The sequence below is a fragment of the Ovis canadensis genome, chromosome 16 (genome assembly GCF_042477335.2).
Source record: "Ovis canadensis isolate MfBH-ARS-UI-01 breed Bighorn chromosome 16, ARS-UI_OviCan_v2, whole genome shotgun sequence".
Lineage (NCBI taxonomy): Eukaryota > Metazoa > Chordata > Mammalia > Artiodactyla > Bovidae > Ovis > Ovis canadensis.
This window is the reverse complement of record NC_091260.1, coordinates 32,832,759-32,857,144: the sequence shown is the minus strand read 5'-3', so window position 1 is coordinate 32,857,144 and position 24,386 is coordinate 32,832,759. Positions and strand designations below refer to the sequence as shown.

The following is a 24,386-nucleotide window of genomic DNA, read 5'->3' as shown; positions in this document are numbered from 1 at the left end:
AAGATTCAAGGGTTAAGTATTTCAGCTTCACAGTCTCCATGATAAAAGAGAGTTATGAAAAAGTGGGTTTGAATGGATGTTAAATAGCTTCAGTTCACTTCAGTTCAGTCGTTCAGTCGTGTCCGACTCTTTTTGACCCCATGGACTGCAGCACACCAGGCCTCCCCGTCCACCACCAACTCCCGGAGCCTACCCAAACTCACGTCCATCGAATCGGTGATGCCATCTAACCATCCCATCCCCCGTCGTCCCCCTCTCCTCCTACCCTCAACCCTTCCCAACATCAGGCTCCCCTCCAACGAGTCAGCCCCTCGCATCAGGTAGCCAACGTATTGGAGCTTCAGCTTCAACATCAGTCCCCCCAGTGAACACCCAGGGCTGGTCTCCTCCAGGATGGACGGGCTGGATCTCCCTGCAGCCCAAGGGACTCTCAAGAATCCTCTCCAACACCACAGCTCAAAGACACCAACTCCTCGGCGCTCAGCCTTCTTTTTCTTTTTTTTTATTTTTACTTTAGTTTTACTTTATTTTACTTTACAATACTGTATTGGTTTTGCTAAGGCTTTGAAAAAAAATGGTGATTTGACAACTAAATTAAACTCAAAGATGCAAGATAGTTAGGTTTTCCAGCATATAAACAAAACATAAAATGAGTGTGAATGTTTAGATTTTTGACTGTATCCAATATAACAATCTGGTTTGTAAGCTCAACTGCTTATAGTCACATAAAAGCTAAAATTTTAATGATTCAGTGTTAAGAGAGGAAAAAAAAGAAAATTAATTTTGGCTATTTAATATCAAATTATAAAACACTCATCTCAAGGAATTCTGAAAATATTTATAGACAATTCCCTTTTGGACCATGTGGTAATATATCTCCTGGAAGAAAACAGGCTAGGTCAGATGATCAAAGATCTCTTGTCTGCCTTTGTCTCCATTAAAGTTATATTTCTCCCTGAGTCAGTAAATTCAACTCATGTGTATGTATATTATCTAACCACTTTTCTGCTAAATCTCAGAACCCCATAAATCTCATAATTTTTATAAAAACATATTCCAGGAAGCCATTATCAATCAGTGAAAATAAGTTTTCAACCAGATCTAATTAAAGAGAAGATGAATAGATGAATGAACACGAGGTAAATGTTTTTGAAATGTCTCTTCAATTTCATTTCAAAAATGTTCAACTCCACTGAACCGGTAAAACCAAAATTGTAGATATGCAGGTGTAGGCTTCATCTTTATTAACACACTTAACATTGGATTTCTCATTTAAAAGGGACAGAAGTTACAAAGATAGTATGCATTCAGAAAGTAGTTGATATAAGTTAAAACAAGGCATATATGTAAAAAATAAATTAGGTTAATGTTCAAGTGCAGGTAGGGACATTTTCTCTAATAAAATCTTATAAAATAGCAATGTCACTGAACAAACAGATGTGAAACAGTATGAAAGAAAAAAGGAAAAGATTACTTCTATGGTTGAATAAATAGAGATACCTAGTCTAAAAAGAAAAACAAGTCAAAGTATAAAATTCAGACAGCTTATTTGACTATATAGTCTAGATTATTTTTGTCATTCTCATATAAACTCATTGGTATAATTTCCAAAGTCTCAATGTGATTTAAAAAAATCAACGATGAATATGAAGGGCAAAATATTTACCTTAAATGATGAGATAAAAATACAGAGGTTTCTCATGCTCGTATCTTTTTTTTTAATTTTTAGAAGATAAATTGACTATATTCACCACATTGGCCATTTCATCAGTATGACTCATTTTGTAATTGGAAGTTTGTACTTCTTAATACCCCTCACTCATACATTTTTAATAATCAGAGACTGCATGGCTATTTAGTTACATTTACTTTTCTACTGGGTGAATTTAATAGTATTATTGTGTTTTCTCTACTAAATCTATCATTACAAAATTGTCTATGGAAATATGCCCAGGAGAATGATCAAAGCTTAGAAATATTTAGCATCTCAGAGTTGGACGCGACTGAAGCGACTGAGCAGCAGCAGCAGCAGCAGCAGACCATATAAATCTTATTCATTCAAATATCTAGAACCATATTAATGAAAGTTTTTAAAAGTGGAGTAAAGACTGATATTGACAAAAATCAATCAACCACATCCTCTAGGTGATGGCCTTCTCAATCTCCAAAGAAAATGGAACATGATGTTAATTATGCATATTTGCAGTTTAATGAGAAAACACTTAATGATGAACACAATCTTTTCACATTAGGGCTGGTAGGAAGGTGAGAGACTGTTTAGCTCAAACTCCTTTCATGGATGAGGAAACTAAATCTTTAAAAGTTAAATAATTTGTGCAGTTCATACTCTTCATGAACAGGATAATGTCTCCAGCATTTTCCTCTGTGTCATAATCTGTATCAAAAAAAAAATTCCTTGAGTTGTTACCAAGGTGCAACAAATAAATATAAAGAAAGGTCATGGAATAGGGAAACCTGAAGAATCAAACAACAAGTCTTAACATAATAAATGTGCCTTGATGTGTACAAATAGTATTTCATGACAGGTTATGATAGTCTCTTCCAACTTTCTCAACTTATCTATGAAGAGACAGGTTTCAATCTCAGAAAGACTGAGATTCACTTATAAATTACAGATAGAATACAGTATCCTAAATATGTCAATTTTCTTAAACTAATCTATGATTCAATGAATTTCCATCAAAACCCTGATAATTTATTTCAAGGGACTTAGATTTTATTTTTAATTATGGAGGTTATAAAGAGGAAGAATAGCCAACACAATTTAAAACAAACAAGATCGGGAAGAAGGAACTCTTTATTTGATATTCACTATGGTAATACTATAGATATTAATACCATGGGGGCTGTAACATAGAAAGAACCCCCAGAAATAGACCAACAGTACTAAGAAACTCAATGCCTGTCAAGATAGCAGTACCAGTCAGTAGGAATTGATGGAACAGTTGATCAGTGTTTAGCCATGTGGAAAACAAACACAAAATTGGATAACTTCTCACACTGAATATAACGTTAAATGTAATATGTAAAGGGACTTAGGTGTATTAATAAAAGGTAGATCTTGAAAAGCTTTTAGAAGAAATTCCACCACCCCCACAAAAAAAAAAAAAAACAACAACAACAACTTCTGTTTCTCAACAGGCTTCAACAGTTACTCACTGGGAGAAGATACTTTCAACACTTATGATCAACAAGGAATTTTAAGGACATACAAAGAATTCCTAAACATCAATGCAGAAAAGACAATCTAGAAGAAAAATGGGCAAAAGACTTGGGCAGAATTTTTATTAGCAGAATGAGTACTAATCATATTTTTAAATGCTTGAATGTGTTAGTTATCAGGGAAATTAACATTAATACCACAGTGTCATTTTATAACCACTAGTTTGAAAAAAACCTGTGTCACAAAAAAGAATCACTTAACTTTTACAAACCACACATGACCGCACATCTTGCTCATTGAGAATCACTAAATTTTACATACACAAAAACACATCCATAAAATATGGTAAAGTTTTTCTCAGTCACTTAAAAGGTATTGCCTGTGGATTCTTCATGTAAAATATTAAAACTTTTTTTAAAATGTTTGAACTTAGCAGTTATTGAGAAGTGTTTAAAACTGACTTTCTTAACATATTATTTATAAAGAAAACAAAAAATGCTTGGTCACATGATTTTTATATTTGAATACTACACCAATTAAAATATATATTACAGAAAAGGCATTGCACCTCCCATCAAAAAAGTTCTTCAACCTTTAAAATGAATTTATACTCCTTGAAAGTCTTTTTTTGTAAATAAGTATATTAGAGTTTAAGGTAGATTTTGATAAATGTTTTGATTGCAAATGCCATTAAGAAAGACAAGAGAAATTCACTTGATTTTTAAGGGTCAAATGCTTACTTTTACAGCCACCTTTCAAACTTTGTATTAGGTTCTGGGACCCATTTGCTATGGCTTTGTCTACTTAGACTATGGTCTTGTGAAGGACTCGGCAACATTCAAGGGTATCGCACTTAGGAGTATGGGCTTGGTAGTCAATGCCCAGCTCAGCCACTCCCTAGCTGTGTGACCCTGGGTAAGTAACTGTTCCTCTCTCAGCTTTGGTTCCTAACTACTAAAATGAGGCTGAAGGAGTACCTACCTCACTGGATTGTGGCAGTTATAAGAGTTAAAACACAAAGTGCATAGAGCAGGGCCTAGTACACAGCAAGTGGTCCTCCAAGTGTTAACTATTATTCACACTTAATAATAGACCACGCTGCAGAAAATGACATCAAAGCAATGGTTATTTCAATCTAAATAGCTGCTTCTCTTTATAGTATTTTAAACCTAAAAGTTTCCAATGAAAATATAATGCTAACACCATTTATAACAGTAAAACAGTACAACAAAGACTTTCCCTGGCAATCAGAATATCTAAATTTATTAGCTAAAAAATTATCTTTTCCCACTTTCATTAAAATGTGCCAGACAATATATTTATGAATATATTCTATTCAAATCAGTATTTTTTAGCAGGTTTTAATTCTCATGCACTCAGATTGGATGTACTGAAATCTGGCTCCAATTTATCTCATGATTTTGCCCTAGTGATTAATTTTCTTACTAGACTGAAAAAACCTGAATATTATTTTTGCTAGTAGCAAAACAGTGATTTCAGTTTTGCAAGCCAAAATCATGGTTGCTATTTATTATCATTCTTTAGTTAAAAAAATTTTCAATCATAAAGCATGCTTAGGTATTTCTGCTGTCTAAACATCCAACCCTATCCCCAACTTACACCCTTGGATAGGTGTCATGATGAAAATAACAAATGTAGGTTATTAATTGTCTGTTATGTCAGCGCTAGGGTGTGCAATGTGGTGGTTGTGTAAGAGCAGAGAGAGCAGGACATGATCACACACAGCAAGAATCTCATGTCAACTTAAAGAGACAGAATTAAAGGACCAAAAACAACAGTGAGCCTTGACAAACAGTTTCAGGTCACCCTATGACAGTATAGAGGAGTCTAATAAAAAATATGAGACAAGGAAGTGAGGAAAGCAGTAGTCAGGGAATGTTTTATGGATGAAGTGGGAACTACAGTGGATCTTGAGGAAAGTTTTTTTTTTTTTAATTTTTTATTATTTTTTAAAATACAGGTCAGTTGCTGCCAATTTCAGATCTTCCACTACCAGCTGCATATTTTGCCATATCTACATTTCTACTTCATGATTGTCGTTATATTTGAATTTCCCCATATCATTATTTATTTAAAAATTCCAAAGTAGAATACTTTGGGAAAAGTCTAAATGCTTTTACTTAAAAGGAAACTTTATAGCACTCCCATAAAAGGTAAGTCAATACCACTTCCCATAAGAAAGTGGAAGGTATCTGAAAATAAATACAATGTAAACAGAACAATTTCTCGCTACTTTCTATCTAGAGAATGCTACTTTCCAAATGGTCTGGGCTAGAAGCCAGTTTTGCCTTTGCTTAAAAGAGATATTAAGCAGATATTGCTACAGAATTCATAACACTAAGTAAAACTTAAAAGTTTAATGTAAGTGGAAGACTTAGTAACACTAAGGTAAGGTAAGGTGAAGTTGCTCAGTCGTGTCTGACTCTTTGTGACCCCACAGACTGTAGCTTACCAGGCTCCTCCATCCATGGGATTTTCCAGGCAAGAGTACTGGGGTGGGTTGCCATTTTCTTCTTCAGAGGATCTTCCCAACCCAGGGATCAAACCCAGGCCTCCCACATTGCAGGCACACATTTTACTGTCTGAGCCACCAGGGAAGTCCTTTTAGTAACATGAACGTGGACATTTTCCTGTCCTTCCTTCCTCTCTACCATCTTCCCTTTTCTCCCTGCCTTATTCTTACCCAACTTCTCTGATCCTCCTTCTCTCCCTCCCTGTTTTTCTCCCTCTACCCCTTCCCCCACCTTCCTTCCTTCCCTCCTTTTCCTCCGCAGGCATTTATTGGGCACCTACTATGTGCTAGGCACCCCACTAAACACACAGTAGGCGCTTAGGAAGAAGCACACTAAAGCCCTTGCCCTCACAGGGCTCATACTCTTGTTGGAGGAGGACAGTCAATAAACAGGGACACAAGAAAAGGCACAGTAGGTCACAGTTGCTATGAAGGAAGATAGAGCAGGATGTTTCGGGAGGTGGGAGTAGCACGGAGAAGCCTTCACTGATAAAATGACAAACAAGCAGTGACCTGAAGCACAGGACAGAACAAGCCATGCCGATACCAAGAGGAACAGATTCTCTGGCAGCGAGCACAGCAAGTGCAAAGGCCGTGGGTGACGCAGAACAAGCCTGCTATGATCAAGGAAAAGCAATGAAGACAGAAGGGCGGGCATGAATGGGTAAGGGAGGTGGAAAGTTGCTTGAAAAGAGGTCAGATCCTGGGGAGGTAGGTGGCAGAAATTAGATCATACAGACCTTTAAAAAACACAGCAAGAACTTGGACTTCGGGGTTTCCCTGGTGGCTCAGTGGTAAAGAATCCACCTGCCAATGCAGGAGATATGGGTTCGATCCCTGATCTGGGAAGATCCTACATGTAGTGGATCCTACATGTCATCTGACATCCTACAACTAAGCCCACGCACCACAACTATTAAGCCTGTACTCTAGAGCCTGGGAGCTGCAACAAGAGAAGCTACCACAATGAGAAGCTTGTGCACTGCAACTAGAGAGAAGTCCCTGCAGCAAAGAAGACCCAGCACAGACAAAAATAATTATTTTCTAAAAGAAAACAACCTTGGACTTTGATTCTAAATGCTACAGGAAACCACTGGATGGCTTTGAACACAAAGCAATGCAATGTAACCTAATTACTGTTCTGGCAGAATAACTCCACTGTATGGAGTGAGACTAGAAGGGAGGAGACAGAAAGACCCCAAGTAAGGAAATTGGGTAGGAGTGTGTTGCAACAATCTGAGATTGAATATTTAGTCCGGGGTGTGGGGAGTACTAGAAATAATCAGGCAACCTGGATTTGGGGGGCAAAGTATATCAATTCTATTTCAGCCTTACATCTTTCTGGTTCTGCTTTCTTTAACCCCGGCTGTTGCTGGTGACTAGCAGGCACACCTTTCTCATTGGCAATCCTTAGTGCTGATCACAGTCCCTAAGCATGCTTTAAGACAAAGGTGCTTAAAAGGTTTACACAACTGAATTACAAATGAGGGGGATAATGAAAGGCACAGAGGCAGGAAGGGTCCTGGGAGGGATTTGGGTCAAGAAGATGCATGTGAGAAGGGAAAGAGCATGGCCACTGAAGGGAAGTGCATCTCAGGAAATGGACACTCGTCTGAGCACGTGTGTTACACGACAGAAGCAGAACTAAGAGAAGCATAAGAGGAAAGCAGGTTTAAAAATAACAGGGGAGGAGACACCGCCGCAGTTGCTGCCACCTCCGGGGTTTCTGGCTCTTTTCTCATCGCCTTAAATTCGGGTGTCTTTTATGAATAATCAAAAGCAGCAAAAGCCAACGCTATCAGGCCAGCGTTTTAAAACCAGAAAAAGAGATGAAAAAGAGAGGTTTGACCCTACTCAGTTTCAAGACTGCATTATTCAAGGCTTAACTGAAACTGGTACTGATTTGGAAGCAGTAGCAAAGTTTCTTGATGCTTCTGGAGCAAAACTTGATTACCGACGATATGCAGAAACACTCTTTGACATTCTGGTGGCTGGCGGAATGCTGGCCCCAGGTGGTACACTGGCAGATGACATGATGCGTACAGATGTCTGTGTGTTTGCAGCACAAGAAGACCTAGAGACCATGCAAGCATTTGCTCAGGTTTTTAACAAGTTAATCAGGCGCTACAAATACCTGGAGAAAGGTTTTGAAGATGAAGTTAAAAAGCTGCTGCTGTTCTTAAAGGGTTTTTCAGAGTCGGAAAGGAACAAGCTGGCTATGTTGACTGGTGTTCTTCTGGCTAATGGAACACTTAATGCATCCATTCTTAATAGCCTTTACAATGAGAATTTGGTTAAAGAAGGGGTTTCAGCAGCTTTTGCTGTAAAGCTCTTTAAATCATGGATAAATGAAAAAGATATCAATGCAGTAGCTGCAAGTCTTCGGAAAGTGAGCATGGATAACAGACTGATGGAGCTTTTTCCTGCCAATAAACAAAGCGTTGAACACTTCACAAAGTATTTTACTGAGGCAGGCTTGAAGGAGCTTTCAGAATATGTTCGGAATCAGCAAACCATAGGAGCTCGTAAGGAACTCCAGAAAGAACTTCAAGAACAGATGTCCCGTGGTGATCCATTTAAGGATATAATTTTGTATGTCAAGGAAGAAATGAAAAAAAACAACATCCCAGAACCCGTTGTCATTGGAATAGTATGGTCCAGCGTAATGAGCACTGTGGAATGGAACAAAAAAGAGGAGCTTGTAGCAGAGCAAGCCATCAAGCACTTGAAGCAATACAGCCCTCTACTTGCTGCCTTTACAACTCAAGGTCAGTCTGAGCTGACTCTGTTACTGAAGATTCAGGAGTACTGCTATGACAACATTCATTTCATGAAAGCCTTCCAGAAAATAGTGGTGCTTTTTTATAAAGCTGAAGTTCTGAGTGAAGAACCCATTCTAAAATGGTATAAAGATGCACACGTTGCCAAGGGGAAGAGTGTCTTCCTTGAGCAAATGAAAAAGTTTGTAGAGTGGCTCAAAAATGCTGAAGAGGAATCTGAGTCTGAAGCTGAAGAAGGTGACTGAATTTTGAAACTACACCCTCAGTAAAGCAAACAGGAGTTGTAGATAAAATGTCATGTCTCATGTGTCCTGGTTCTTACATCTTCCTACCTCCCTATATCAAGCATGATATAAGGGCTTTCATGGCAAATTTTATTTTAACTGTTTCTATGGTTACTGGAAATGTTGGATTTAGTTTCTAAAACCATGTTTTAGGTAGCTACAGGAGCTATAGATTTGAATCTGATGTTGCATTAGTCTTTTCAGTTATCTTCTACCTCCTGTATTTTCTACTGTAATAATGTAATTTAAGGCCTTCCACAATGAACAGTTCACTTTATTCCCTGGGTTTTCTATATAAACAGTTTTCAAGATATGATTTGGTTAAAAATAATTTGTTATAAAAATTCTGTTTGCAAATTAAACTGTAAAAGTATAAAAAAAATAAAAAATAAAAAAAAATAAAAATAACAGGAAAGAGGACAAGTGTCATGGAACTTTTCATTCAAAGGTACATTAGGAAAATGGTTCAGGATTTACTTCACGGCTTTTATTTTTAAACCAGTCAAAGCCTCTTAGATCTTTACATTTCAACTACCAGTTCAGTGAATAATGTCAATATTTTAAGTATTTATTTTAAGAGATAAAAAGAACTGTCCATAACCAATGCAGTATGAAATTTATGAGAAATTCTTCAGTTTCAAAGACTGGCATAGAATCGGTCCTTTAGATATGCAAGGAACCCTTATATTCCTGAGGTTTAGAGATGTGCCTGCATTATGATCGCTCACCATGGTTAACTAGGGATCCAAAGCAACAACAGGGGATCATTCCTAAAAAAATTCTCCGCAGCAAATTAAAAATGATGGGAAACTAAAGCAGGACAGGGGCAGCAATAGTGGGTGACGTGCAACTGAGAATGGGAGAGAGGACCCAAGGCAAGAGGACCAGGAGGAAAGATGGCTGGAGGGAGCAGAAGGTGTCTTGACTTTACATAAATACATCCCTGATACTGTACCAGCAAGACGCTCATCCTGCACAAAGCCATCAAGTTAGAATAAGAGTAGAAAGAGGTGAAAGACTGTCTAATCTCTTGCCCATAACATGTAAAACCTCACTCTGGCAAGGAGGGGAGACAAAGCCGATGGTCATTTTACAGATTAAAAAAAACATTTTTTTTTTTGCTTTAAAAAATTTCAGTTTATTATGTGTCTCTATAAAAATTCATGTTAAATTAGGTCTTAATATAAAATACCTTAGAGAGATTGTGCCCAAGGAAAAATAGTAGCAGGATGTAAATGTTCTCATGAAAATATAATACATTGATCTAATAAATCCACTTTATTTATGTCTCTCAGTGATAAAGCTTGTATTCTCTTGGAATTTTTTGTTTCCTAATCCAGGTCATCACCACCCCTTCTGTTTGCTATAGAAGTGGCTTCTGAATTATTAGCCTTGCACATCTTCACTTGCCCTTCTGTACTCCATTTTTCACCAGCCAACCACTATGGTCTCTAAATTCTCCTCGAGTAAATACCAAATCTTCTATTATCTGCCTCCATGTCATTTCCCAACAATCCCCATTTTCTCCCAGCCCAAACCCCACATCATATAACTTCTTGGTAAATTCTAGAAAAGTTATCTATTCTAACACCACCCCCAACTCTTCCCCACCCACCTCTACAATTATATTTATATCCTCCTCTTGTTTAATCCTGAGGCACCCCTTCCACCTCCCTGTTATAATATTTGATGTCCTTTTAATTCTACACCTATCTTCCTCAGAAGGGAGAAAAGTACATGGCCCATAATAAGAGTTTAAATACTTGTTAAGCATTGAACGTTGAATGCTGACTACTGATGAGTATGAAGATATGAAGACAGTAACTGATCGTTTATTGAGAATATAAAAGGTTTTTATATTAATTTACATTTCAGATAAGATGCAGCTGGCACTCAGACACATTAAAAAGAATGTTGAATGAAAAGGAATAAGCTTTCATTGAGAATAAAAGAAAAATCAGGTTGGAATTATTACAGAACATTGTATAATCTCCCACATTTACAAATTTACAGTTTAACCTAAATAAAGATCATAGAAAGTATATTTCAGAATCAATTCAGCTCCTTAGAGGAAAAAAACCCCAGAAATTTATTTGGCATAGTCATTGAATGGCTAGCACTAAAATATTTGTTCTTGAACCAAGAATGTAGAAATGTGGGGAAATTAAATTTAAAAGTGTGTTTATTCTAAGCGTAGTTTTAAAGCAAGTCCTATAAATGAAGGTCAGTACTTACATATGTGTGCTCATGGAACTGGAGTGTACTTTATTCTCCTATAAACTCAAGCCTTAGTTACAGTTGCTAGCCACACACAAACAGCTTCACTGAGCTGCTGAACACAGAGGGCAACCAAGGAGCAAGAAGGTGAATCCCCAGTCCTGAGTTACATCGTGGTGCACGTTAGACATTTATTTCTCACATTAACGTACTCAAGCTACCAGGGTAACTCTTAATGCACCGAAGTTATAATTTGAGAAGACCATTTTGTTACCAAAATTTCTGGAGAAATCACCAGCAGTTCTTAACATCTGTTCTTATTAAAGTGTGAATTTCAGGCACAGTCTTGTTGAAGGAAGTCGCTTATGCCATTTGACATTAACAATCTACAAGGTGTGATTCTGAAGTGCCTGCCATTTTCAGAAAGCACTGGAGAATTTCTTCAATTTACAGAGGGGCTCCACTGCTACAGGTCTCTATGTCCGTTCAGCTGAGTAAGAATTATCTTTAAAAGGGACAGAAAAGTTCCGGAGCATAACAACACTGAGTTCCCAACACTCATAAGGCATAAGATTTAGGTTTAGAAACCTTGGAATCAGAACATCTTCTATCATTGTTAATAGGAATATTTAAAAAGCACTATCAGTGGGCTTAACTCCATTCCGGCTCAATTAGCTTGTAATTTAATTAGTCCTAAATGAAAATTCTCTAAATTGGGGCAGTTGGCTTCTGAAATTTATACCAACCAATACCATTGTCAGTGGCTCTCTTTCTCATTTCTTTTCCCCTTTCCCTTATTCATCTCTCTCTCTCTCTCACATACACATACCCCTCCTTCATTTTTTCTCACTGCAGATGTAAACCAAAGTGTACCTGCAAAAGCACAAAATTTGTGGTCAACCTAGAACATTTAGTACCCATACTACATTTGTACCTGAAGACTGTAGATATATTCTGTGAGTGTTTATAGATAATCTAACATGAATTTATATTGTTATTAAGTATCAGTTTTGAACCATGGAACCATTCCTAGGCTATCTACACAAAATGAACTCTGCACAGAGCTCCCTGCTTCTTTCCATTTGGATGTCACATATCTGGTAAAAGGGCTGCCCCTAAGAAAAAACCTACATACAAGCTTTAACAAACTACTTTGTAAAAAAAAAAGAAAATACACTCCCCTTTGTCAAAACAAACTCTTGTAATCATAAACAGGCTTATTTCTTAAGTACTATGAAAGAGCAAAACTCCCTGCCGCCACCCCATCCCCCGCCCCAGGTCGTTTCCCGTGCCCCGTGGCACACAGCAGAGCTGGCTGCACTTCCTGAGGCCCCTGGGAGTTCATCTTCAGATAAACGTGCTCCAGTAACGTCACAGGGCAAACAGTTCCACGGAAGCCGACTGCACAGCTTTGAAAAACGATACGTTGATACACAAACCACAATGAGGCAATGAGGAGAAACTCGCTATCGCTTTCAATATCAAAGCATGTTTCTCTGAAGCCCGCGAATCTCTATCTGGTTCTTGACATCAATGACAGCAAAGGGACCAGGCAGGGGAAGACACAGAGTGACGTCTACTACACATCACTCTCCTGGTGGTTTGACTACAGAACAATAAAACAGAATTCTTGCTAAAAAACAAGTGTATGTTGCTGTGGTATACATTTTTTGCTTTTAAAGTATATATGTATACTTTAAAGTATATATGTATACTTTTTGTATAAAAAACATGTATATGTTATTCTTTATAACAATTGCTGTTTCTGGAAGTTAGTTTATCTTGCAGGAAATCTACATGTTGACCAGTCTTGAAAATGAACACAAGAAGCTTTTCTCATTGCTTAATATTACTTCTTATTTGTCCTTTTTTGTTTACGTACTCATTCCCCTATTGACAGTTTTATTTCTTTCCATTTTTCACTATTACCAAGAATTCTATAGGGAGATTTTAAATTTAAAACATTGTATTTTTCTTATGCCAAAATGAAAGCTTATCAAAGGAAACACAGGAAAACAGAAATGTGAGTATTTAAAAGTATCTACAATTCTACTTTGAAATAACTACTGAATGATTTGTTGGTATGTACCTATACAAGCGTGTTCATACATTTATCCTTTCCTCTCTGAGTATAAGCATATATATCAATCTGCAAATTTATATATATGTAAATAAATGCATCAATTTATAAACAATGGATGGCAGGCTTCTGAAGTATTCAAAACCATATCCAGCAATTTGTTCACAAAACTTACATTTTTTCAATCACCAGTGAAAAGTATAATAGGCAAAGAAAATATTTACTTGAAAATTTTCCTTCTAACAATATGCAAGAGGCCGGAACAAATGAGGCTTAGTATACTTGATTTAGATGAGATAAAGTGAAATCTAACTTCAAATATTCACGTCTTCTTGACAAGAATAAGGCCCATTCTTATTCCTTCAAAAATATGATGTGTTTAAGGAGTTAAGGTATCTTCAGCTGAAAGGAATAATGTGATGGCCTTGATTCTAAATTGTATACAGTTCCTCCTGTTTTGATTCTCCTATCACAGATATTTAATTAACAAGACTCACACAGCAAGAGATTTGCCTATAATTTGATTGTGTCACCCATTTCTCAATCATCATACTTCTGATCTATTTTAAAATCAAATGCAAGATAACAGGCTAACATAAACCACCATGGATTAGGAACTGAAAAGAATAAGCCAATTTTAGCCTGTTTTGGATGTACCCCTAGCTTCATTTGAACTTCCTATTTTGCTAACAAAAGTTAGAATTTTTTTCATTAAAAGGCATTTCCTGAGCATCCTTCTGTTATACAAAACATAAAGTCCCCAACTCAATCTTTTTATTTTATATTAGTTAACCACCAGGCATCATGCAAAGTCAACATTATTTATGTATACTTAAATCCAAACTGTGAAGAGGAAGCAGAAGATTCTTGACAATAGGATTTGTAAATTAATAGAAAAATTGTAAGTGATATATTTCAGAACACATACACAAGTGCCAGAAAATAAAGCTACACTTAGTTACACCAGCTACTGGGATCCTTACAGACACATGATAAAGCTTGGTTGAGAAGGACTGAGGGAGCAGTGATAGACTATTAGGGAAAGGGGTGTAGTTTGGGGACTTAAAGCTGGGAGGAAGAGCTAATGGAATGGATGTGAGAATCAGGGTGTAAACAGAGCTTAATGGCCCGAGTCTAACAAGTTGGTGTTAAACAGGGACACATTTGAAGTCCCACCCTGTGGTTAGAGCAAAAGCATCTAACTAAGCAGCTTGGAAGGGAAAAGGAGATGGTGGCCAGGCCAAGCACACTTAGTGAAGTGTGTGTCAACATGTAACACAATAGGTTGGGGCAGCCAAAAAGTCTATGTGATTTCAAGTCACATTCACTGACAACATCCAGAGCAAGGCTGAAAAAAAAAGTCTCTCCAATGCTCTGAGTCACCTTAATCATATCTGAAATTTGTTCACCTTTGGGGCACATATTTTAAAAAGAATGTTGTGAGACAGGAGTTAGTCTAAAGGAGATTGACCAAGATATGAAAAGATAGATGCCCTAGTGTACAGTTAGTTGGCATAAAAAAATAGAACACATAGGGGATGGATCTAATGATTAAAGATAGAAAAGAGTCTGAAGCGAAAGTGCAATTTCACTTGGCTGTGTGTCCCCAAGCTTTAGTAGCAGCAATACTACCTGGAAGAGTCATCGAGGCATTAGTTGGTTCAGTGAAAGCAAAAGCAAGCTGACAATACAGAGCTGGCCAACAACATATAAAAGCTGCTGGGAGGATGGTGAGTTCTCTGTGTAAGCCTCAACAAGATGGTCAGCATCGGCCTTGGAAAATTCAAGTCATAGCTTACATTAGCTCTGAACCAGAAGGCATCAGTGTCTTCTTACAACTTGAAAATTCTGATTCGACAGTAAGTTTGTACTTTGTTTTTGTCTTCCTCTATATTTTCAAGGTACCTTCCTTTGAACTAATTAAATTGCTGTACCTTTCACCCCTCAACTGAAATTATTTTATCTTTAAAAATATGTTGACCACTTTAAAGGTTTTAAATTATTAACACTGTATGACCCAAATGTTTGCTAAATTCTCAAAAAGCATCACATCAACTACTGATTTCCCTGCAGCTCTCTCCTGAGGCATGAGATCTGATACTTTTTTCTCAGTAGCTTCTCAAACATGATATGCTAAGGCATTAAATTCAGAATAATATGAGTTTATATGGACCTATTAGAATCTGAAGAACATTAAATACTCTGCGGCATGATTTGTAATGAGGGTTCAAGATACTGCCCCAACCCATTTTTTTTTAACACATAATATTCCTATGAATTACCTAGAATCCTGTTAAACTGCAGATTGTTATGCAGTAGGGCTGGAGCAGCATCAAAGAATGTGCATTCTACAAAGTTCTCAAGTGATGTTCATGCTATTGATTCATGGACCACACCCTGAGTGGCAAGGTAAGGCCTATTTCCCATGCAGCATCATTGCAGAATGTTTATTATTATATCAACAATTTCTTTGCCTTATTTATTAACATTTTTCTGACAGATCATAGAGTTCTTTCTTTGAAAAGTAAAATATATGCTATAATAAAGCATAATAAAAATCAGACATGCAGGTTTTTTCAGGTACTTAAGAGAATGGCTCCCCTGGAGGGGGGCATGGCAACCCACTCCAGTATTCTTGCCTAGAGAATTCCATGGACAGAAGAGCCTGGCAGGGTACAGTCTATGGGGGCACAAACAGTTGGACGTGACTGAAGAGACTGATCACTCATGCACGCAAGAGTATGACTATATAAAACCATTGACTTCGCCTCCATAATCAGATAACTTGGAAGTATCAGTGGACAATGCCATTAAAATTAATGGTCAATGGTGAACTGAATTAGCAGTCTGATTTTATTTTTATTTATAGTATGTGAATGTCTCTAATAAAATCACTTTATCTTTTTTCATACTGGCACTCAACTTATTATTGCAACAATCCAGGGTCAGATATAATCTGAGATTCCTTTATAACACTAAAAGCTGTTGGCTGATCATGATGTTGAGGAGATGGTCCCAAAGGACTCAAAAAGTCTGACTGTTCCTAACTTGTTTGCTTTAGATCAAAATTTTAAGTATCTTTCTAAAAATCATGGTATACATTAAATAGTAGTACATTTTTTTAATGTCTTCTATTCTCCTTAAAATACAGAAAAGCAAATATTATTTAAAAAAAGATGTTTAAAAAGGGTGTTTTATTTCCTCATAGAAAAATCACAACATCATACTTTGAGTGTTGAGCCTTTATCCTAATCATCATACATGGTTGCTGGGGGAACTTGGGATATTCTGGAATGCTTACAGCTTTTTTAATGTCCATATTCAGGACCTAGTCATGCAGGGTCATCATCCTAGAGTGAGAAGATTTTGGCTTCCTGTCTCTGAAACATTTTACCCTTTACCTCCTCCAAGTCTTATCCAAATCTCAATGTGGAAGACAACTCTATCTAAAAATGCATTTCTCCCTGACACTCCTATTTTTTTCTTTAGCACTTACCACTACTCAACACACACTATATTTTAGTTATTTTTCTTGACTGTCTTTTCATTGTCTGTCTTCCCCCTGCATTAGTTTTCTATTGCTGGTTTAACAAATTACTACATACACAGAGGTTTAACAATGAAAATTTGTTACTTTACAGTTCTGTAGGTTGGAAGTGTACAGTGGATCTCATAAGCCTAACATCAAGGTACTAGAAGGGCTGCGTTCCTTTCTGGATGTTCTAGGGGAGCATCTGTTTCATTGCCAGCTTCTAGATGCCACCTGCATTCCTTGGCTCCTGGGCCCTTTCCTCCAACTATAAAGCTAACAAAGTTGTATCTTTCTGACCAATCTTTTGTCATCACATCTCCCTCTCATACAATCAAGAAAATGTCTCTGCTTTTAAGGACTCACATGACTGATTAGGTCCACCTGGATAATGGAGGGCAATCTCTGTATCTCAAGGTCTCAATCATATCTCCCTTTTCCATTAAGATAACACACAGGTTCAATGAATTAGGCAGTGAAATCTTTGTGGGGACCATTATTCTGCCTAACATACCCCTCGCTGAAATGTAAGCTCCATGTGGTCACGGAATTTCATTTGTTTTGTTGTTTACTAAGCACTTGGAATAGCATCTGGCACACATTATGGACTCAGCGAATATTTTCAATGAATGAATGAATGAAAGCCAGGTTTGGCTGATGAAGAGCCATACCTGAAGTGCAGGCACAAGAACATGGGCCTCCACTAGCTTTGCTTGAAGAATGCCTCAAATTAAACTTTTAGTTGTCATTTGAAAAATGAAGTGATCACTTTGTCCACTTTGCAGAGTGGTTTAGAGTAAATATGATTTACACTGAAATGATTTGAAAATTCTTAAAGAAATGTAAAGTATTAACACTATACTTTCTAAGTTGGTCTTAGCATCTCTTTTGAAAAAAATTTTTTTTCAAACAATATATCAGCATTTCTGTTCAGAGGTTCACTCTCTAGACTTAACAGTAAGCCCATCCAAGATGAAAAAAGAGACATTTGAGAAGATCTGACAAAAAGAAGCTGTAGTCTTCTTTCATTACTCTTCCGGGCAGATATGCCATCCTCTGGGCCATAGCCCCAGACAGAGGGCAACGTGCTTGGACCATCTTAGGTAGTGGTGGAAAAGAAGGATGACACAGGGAGTCTCCAAACTTTAGTCCGGGCTTTTGACCAGTTTGGACATTTCACTGAATTTCTCTGACCCTCCCTTCTGCCTATAGACTATCATTCTTAGTCACGTGTTACAAAAAGATGTTGGCAAACAGTACAGTGGTGCAAAAGCAAGACACCACCAGTCTTTTTGCTTTGTTTCCTTATGGTACAACTAGAACGTGACTGGTCCAACATACTGTCTTCATATCAAAACCAATATTATAATAAGGATAATTTTTTCTTGCTGACTTTTCAAAACATAGTGGTTAGAACTTTGATCATTTACTTGTAGAATATCTAAGCAGGAAAATGAGTCTCTTCACCTTTATTGACAAAATTTGCCAATTTTGCTAGTCTTTTTTTTTTTTTTTTAATACAATGTGCCTTTAAAAGGAGAAGTTGCCTGGAACTCATATGCTTTATTAACTAGAAGAGTGAAACTCAAATGTCTAAGATAGAATCTTTTGTTATTTATTTAAATCTGTGATGTTAAAATTTGAAAACATTTTTCTCTAAAATTGATACAACTGACTTACTAAAGAAGGCCAAAACAGCAACAACAACAGAATAGTCTTAATATAGATATGGTTTGCTTCTAGTGCCTCTGACTATATGTTTTTTGTTTGTTTGTTTGTTTGTTTTTGGACACAGTAAGCAGCATGTGAGATCTTAGTTCCCTGCTGCTGCTGCTAAGTCGCTTCAGTCGTGTCCGACTCTGTGCAACCCCATAGATGGCAGCCCACCTGGCTCCCCTGTCCCTGGGATTCTCTAAGCAAGAACACTGGAGTGGGTTGCCATTTCCTTCTCCAGTGCATGAAAGTGAAAAGTGAAAGTGAAGTCGCTCAGTCGTGTCCAACTCTTAGCAACCCCATGGACTGCAGCCCACCAGGCTCCTCCGTCCATGGGATTTTCCAGGCAAGAGTACTGGAGTGGGGTGCCATTGCCTTCTCTGCTTAGTTCCCTGACCAGGGATCAAACCCGCACCCCTGCACTGGACTGCGAGGGGAGTCTCTCTGACTATACATGGATATTTAGAAACATTAAGATGCTTGGTGACAATCACACTCTTCACTGTTAGTCAACAGGTATATTCACTCCAGCAAAGGTGCAACGGAGAAGTTAAGACATTACAGTGATTCTCAAAGTGTGGTCTCCAGACCAGCAGCATCGGCTTCTCCTGGGGACTTAGTAGAGCACAACAGGTGGTTGGGGAACCACTGACCAACAGGATCAGGACCTGTGGGGAGAGGACCCAGGAATGCGTGCATGACCACCCTTCCTAGAGGTTCTGATGCTCACTAAGGTCTGGGAACTCCCTGGATGAAATCACATTCCTTACTCTAAAATGCAATGTCTTGCTTCTTGCTGATGCTCTGTATGGAAAAGCACAACTGCTTTTGTTAAAACATGAAACTGGAGTCAACAACTGGCTATTCGGACCAAGTCACATCTAAAAAGTATGTGGGCAGGTTATTTTGAAAACTGAATATTTGAATCAACTGGATACAGGAAAAGCCTTTCCTGCAACCAAGCATAAAAGCCTCACTTATTCTTCCACAGTTTATATAAATCATCATGCAATATAAGCATTATGTATTATACTAAGAGATGTTCCTGATATTAATAGAAACATGGCATATTTTATTGGAATTCTTCTCTCATATTTTAGATACATTTTCAAGAGGTTGACTTCTTCTCTCAAAAAGAATTAAAAGAGCCTAGGGATGGAAACGTGTAAAAGTAAAACCAAGAAAATAAATAAGATTTTAAACTAGCAAAAAAACCTAGATTTTAAAACTTCCACAGGCAAAAAAAAAAGGGGGGGGGGTATTTTCCTCTGTGAGTTATATTAAGCACAAAACACAACTATTGTATTGTCTACAGTTTTAATAACTGAAAACACCATTTTACCTACGGAATAAGTGCTAAAGTAAAGGTCATGCCAAAGTGCTGGGATAGCCTGGAGCGTGTGATAACTGAGAACCAGGAGCAGGGTCCCAGAAGTGGGACTGTTTAGCTGGCTCTTAGATGGTGAGCTTCCAGGGTGCAGAATGGGATTACAGATTTTTCCCATCAGAGAAACAGTGCACACACAAGAGCACCCCGACATGCAGGGGCCCAGTGGGGTGAACCTGCAGGCCCTGAAGCTGCAGCACACTCGACTTCCTGAGTTAAGGGCTTTGAGTTTCTTTGTAGGGAGTGGAGAGTCAATGAGTTGCTAGGCTGTGGATTTTACATATCATGATCGTTTGTTAGGAAAATAGGCCTGGCAAAAGTTTCCCAGAGACTGATGTCAGAGAATTCTGGCAATTGCTAATTTAATGAAAGGCAACGCCTAAGCGGAGGGGCATAGACGAAGGCAAGAACTTGAGAGACACTCGAGGTGAGTTCGAATGTGATGACCGAGGGTTGGGGGGAGAAACCTGAAGGCAGAATCTTGAAGCTCTTATTAAGTATTTCTTAATTTTGAGTGTGATACTGATTTTGCATTAGTTAACCATGTGTAGTGCTGAAGGCTAAGTAAGATTTTATGCTTAGAAAGGAGGGGAACTCCTCATATATCTAGCTGCTTCAAATGGTCACTTTTCAAAATGACAGAAACACGAGGAATGTAGTATCACTGGGAGGCAGAAAGCAGTTCTATAAGTGGATGCTGCTGAGCCTTTAAATTAGTAGAGTCACAGAAGGTGTTAAATATACCTTCTCCTGAGTTCTTGCCCAAGAATTCTAATGTCATTGGTGGAGTGTCTGGCCTAGGCATGAGATTTTTTAAAGTGGCCCAAGTGATTTAAGGTGGGTGAGAACCAATGCTTCAAAATATGTGGAGGCTTTTTCAATTTGATAGTGTATCTTTAAATTTTCATTCTGTTGAGTTGCCTAGCCAAATAATCTGTTCCAATGCTAATAATGCTAAGGGCTTTCCTGGTGGCTCAGACAGTAAAGAATCTGCCTGCAATGTTCGATCCCTGGATTGGGAAGATAAAGTATAACATATATACCCCTTGGGCAGGCTTGCATGCATGTATGTCTGCTAAGTCGCTTCAGGCATGTCAGACTCTTTGAGACTCTATGGACTGTAGCCCACCAGGCTCCTCTGTCCATGGGATTCTCCAGGAAAGAATACTGGAGTAGGTTGCTGTGCCCATCTTCAGGGGACCTTCCCAACCCAGGGATCGAACCCATGTCTCTTAAGTCTCCTGCACTGGCAGAGAGGTTCTTTACCACTAGCTCCACCTGGGAAGCCCTATATACCTGCTAGGGCTGATGCAAAACAAATGAGTACGTGTACACTGAGCTGGTATTTATTGGGTCTTATTATCAGTACCACTGTTTCAAAACTTTTCTGAAGGGACTATGTAAATCATAAAAGTCTTTAGGAAAATACAGCAGAGTGGCAGAATGTCTTCATTTTTATCTTTAACATGGAGGCTATAAATTTTTCATGAGCACTATCTGTCAAAACTAAATAAATATATTCTATTTATTGATATAAGATGCATGGATATAGCTTTTAAAAGACATCGGGGGGTGTAAACACAACCAAAGTCACAATCATTTGGGGGGGTGTTGACTTTGATTCACAAAATCTTCTTATAGACAACAGATCCTATAAATCCTAAAATTCCTAAGTTGAGTTTGCCTTGCACATACTTGACACTCCAAATTTTGTAAATGATCAATGTGTGTGCAGAGTTAATACATTATACTAACATTACATTGTTTGGGGCAGGGTCGTGCTGAAGAAATTGAGCTCTTCTAAGCCTTCAGAGAGGAGGGGATGGCAACCCAGTCCAGTATTCTTGCTTGGAGAATCCCCATGGACAGAAGAACCTGGCAGGCTGCAGTCCATGGGGTTGCAAAGTCAGACACGACTGAGCGACTAAGCACAGTACAAGCCTTAAGATGGCTTCCCACATGGCTCAGTGATAAATAATCTGCCTGTCAATGCAGGAGACACAGATGTGATCCCTGGTTGGGAAGACCCACTGGAGAAGGAAACGGCAACCCACTCCAGTCTTCTTGCCCAGGAAATCTCATGGACAGAAGAGCCTGATGGGGGATAGCGCACAGAGTTGCAGAAGAATCTGACACAACTGAGCGATTAAACAGCAACAACTAGTCTTAAGGAACAGGTGACTTGAACTCAGCAGCCAGAAAATATGGGTAGAGATGGAACTACCATGTCTGGAAACAGGAAAAATATCTAAACATTTCTTTAGGGCACTGACATAAATATGAATTCTCAAATTATTAGAAGAAAAAGAAAAAAATGGTGGGAGTCAAAAATAAGAAATAAAAAGAGAAAATATCAAAATAAGAGACAAGGTGGACTGTATTTTGAGATAATAAAGATATAAACTAAAAGCATAAGTAATGGTCATTTTGGATACATGAATGTGGAGTACATCATGAGAAACGCTGGGCTGGAAGAAACACAAGCTGGAATCAAGATTGCCGGGAGAAATATCAATAACCTCAGATATGCAGATAAAGCCACCCTTATGGCAGAAAGTGAAGAGGAACTAAAAAGCCTCTTGATGAAAGTGAAAGAGGAGAGTGAAAAAGTTGGCTTAAACCTCAACATTCAGAAGACGAAGACCATGGCATCTGGTCCCATCACTTCACGGCAGATAGATGGGGAAACAGTGGAAACAGTGGCTGACTTTATTTTTCTGGGCTCCAAAATCACTGCAGACGGTGATTGCAGCCATGAAATTAAAAGACGCTTACTCCTTGGAAGGAAAGTTACGACCAACCTAGACTGCATATTAAAAAGCAGAGACATTACTTTGCCAACAAAGATCTGTCTAGTCAAGGCTATAGTTTTCCCAGTGGTCATGTATGGATGTGAGAGTTGGACTATGAAGAAAGCTGAGTGCCGAAGAATTGATGCTTTTGAACTGTGGTGTTGGAGAAGACTCTTGAGAGTCCCTTGGACTGCAAGGAGATCCAACCAGTCCATTCTAAAGGAGATCAGTCCTGGGTGTTCATTGGAAGGAATGATGCTAAAGCTGAAACTCCAGTACTTTGGCCACCTCATGCGAAGAGTTGACTCATTGGAAAAGACTCTGATACTGGGAGGGATTGGGGGCAGGAGGAGAAGGGGACGACAGAGGATGAGATGACTGGATGGCATCACCAACTCGATGGACATGAGTTTGACTAAACTCCAGGAGTTGGTGATGGACAGGAGGCCTAGTATGCTGCAATTCATGGGGTCACAAAAAGTCGGACATGACTGAGCGACTGAAGTGAACTGAATGTGGAGTGTATCAACACAGATAAAATTATATCTGTAGTGTGTGACTGGAAAGGGTAACTTTTACCTATTCTAAAGTTTTTCAACAAAGATGTTGGTATTACCCAGGTCATGGTCCAATTCAGATTTCTCGTCTCTGTGTTCTTTTTTTTTTCGTCTCTGTGTTCTTGTAAGATTTAACTCCTTCCACTTGTCCCAATCTCTTAGACTTCAACTTGTACAGCACATTTCTAAGGCCTATATTCGACTTACCCTTGCAGGCTTTTGAAAAAGAACTTCTGTTTTTTCTTCATATGCAGTTTACTGGGTACCTATTGCAGTGAATGCCATTATGGAAAGATACAAATAAGTCTGCATTTCTGTATTCTTTGTGAATAAGTCAATCTGTTTACTATAATAAATTTGAAGTTATCGGCAAACTGTATGAAGTAGGCTGCTGCTGCTGCTAAGTTGCATCAGTCATGTCTGACTCTGTGGGACCCCATAGATGGCAGCCCACCAGGCTCCACACATATGGTATATGTATGTACATACACATGTGTGTATTTAACTATCTACTAACCTATGTTAAATCTATAGATTTAGGATGAAGTGAAGTGAAGTTGCTCAGTTGTGTCCAACTCTTTGGGACCCCATGGACTGTAGCCTACCAGGCTCCTCCGTCCATGGGATTTTCCAGGCAAGAGTACTGGAGTGGGTTGCCACTGCCTTCTCTGATATGAACTAAGACTCAGTTCTAAATATAATACTACTTCATATATTTTGTCCACAAGATCATATATGAACCACTTGGTAAGCTGCAATAAGGAAATGGCAAACCACTGCAGTGTTCTTGCCTGGAAAATCCCATGAACAGAGGAGCAATCCATAGGATTGCAAAGAGTCAGACATGACTGGGCACACAGCACACACACAATAAAGATCCACCCCAAATTTACACAGGCTTATCCTAAATTTACAGATTTAACATAGTTTGAAGTGAAGTGAAGTCTCTCAGTTGTGTCCGACTCTTTGCAACCCCGTGGACTGTAGCCCACCAGGCTCCTCCATCCATGGAATTCTCCAGGCAGGAATCCTGGAGTATTTTTAGTAAATAGTTAAATACACACATGTGTATGTACATACATATACCATATGTGTGTGCATGCATGCGTAGTCAGTTTAGTGGTGTCTGACTCCTTGCAACCCTATGGACTGTAGCATGCCAGGCTTCTCTGTCCATAGGAATCTCTAAGCAAGAATACTGGAGGGGTTGCCGTGCCCTCCTCCAGGAGATCTTCCTGACCCAGGGATAGAACCCCCTTATCTTACGTCTTCTGCACTGGCAGGCCGGTTCTTCACCACCAGCGCCCCCTGGGAAGCATACACACATTGA

General features: G+C 38.5%; 2 protein-coding genes across 10 annotated transcripts in view; one reads left to right on the top strand and one right to left on the bottom strand.

Annotated features, from left to right (window-relative positions):
- Positions 1 to 24,386, bottom strand: part of PDE4D (phosphodiesterase 4D) — a 1,583,646-nt gene that overhangs the window by 527,837 nt on the left and 1,031,423 nt on the right. The window lies entirely within an intron of this gene.
- Positions 5,132 to 8,790, top strand: LOC138421974 (eIF5-mimic protein 2). 2 transcript variants are annotated; one of them, XM_069556493.1, is made up of 2 exons: positions 7,550 to 7,729; positions 7,819 to 8,790. In XM_069556493.1, the coding sequence occupies exons 1-2, from the start codon at positions 7,646 to 7,648 to the stop codon at positions 8,740 to 8,742; spliced, it is 1,008 nt and encodes a 335-aa protein (XP_069412594.1). In that variant the 5' UTR covers positions 7,550 to 7,645; the 3' UTR covers positions 8,743 to 8,790. The 2 variants fall into 2 exon arrangements, with proteins under 2 accessions (XP_069412593.1, XP_069412594.1); XM_069556492.1 differs by having other exon boundaries at positions 5,132 to 8,790.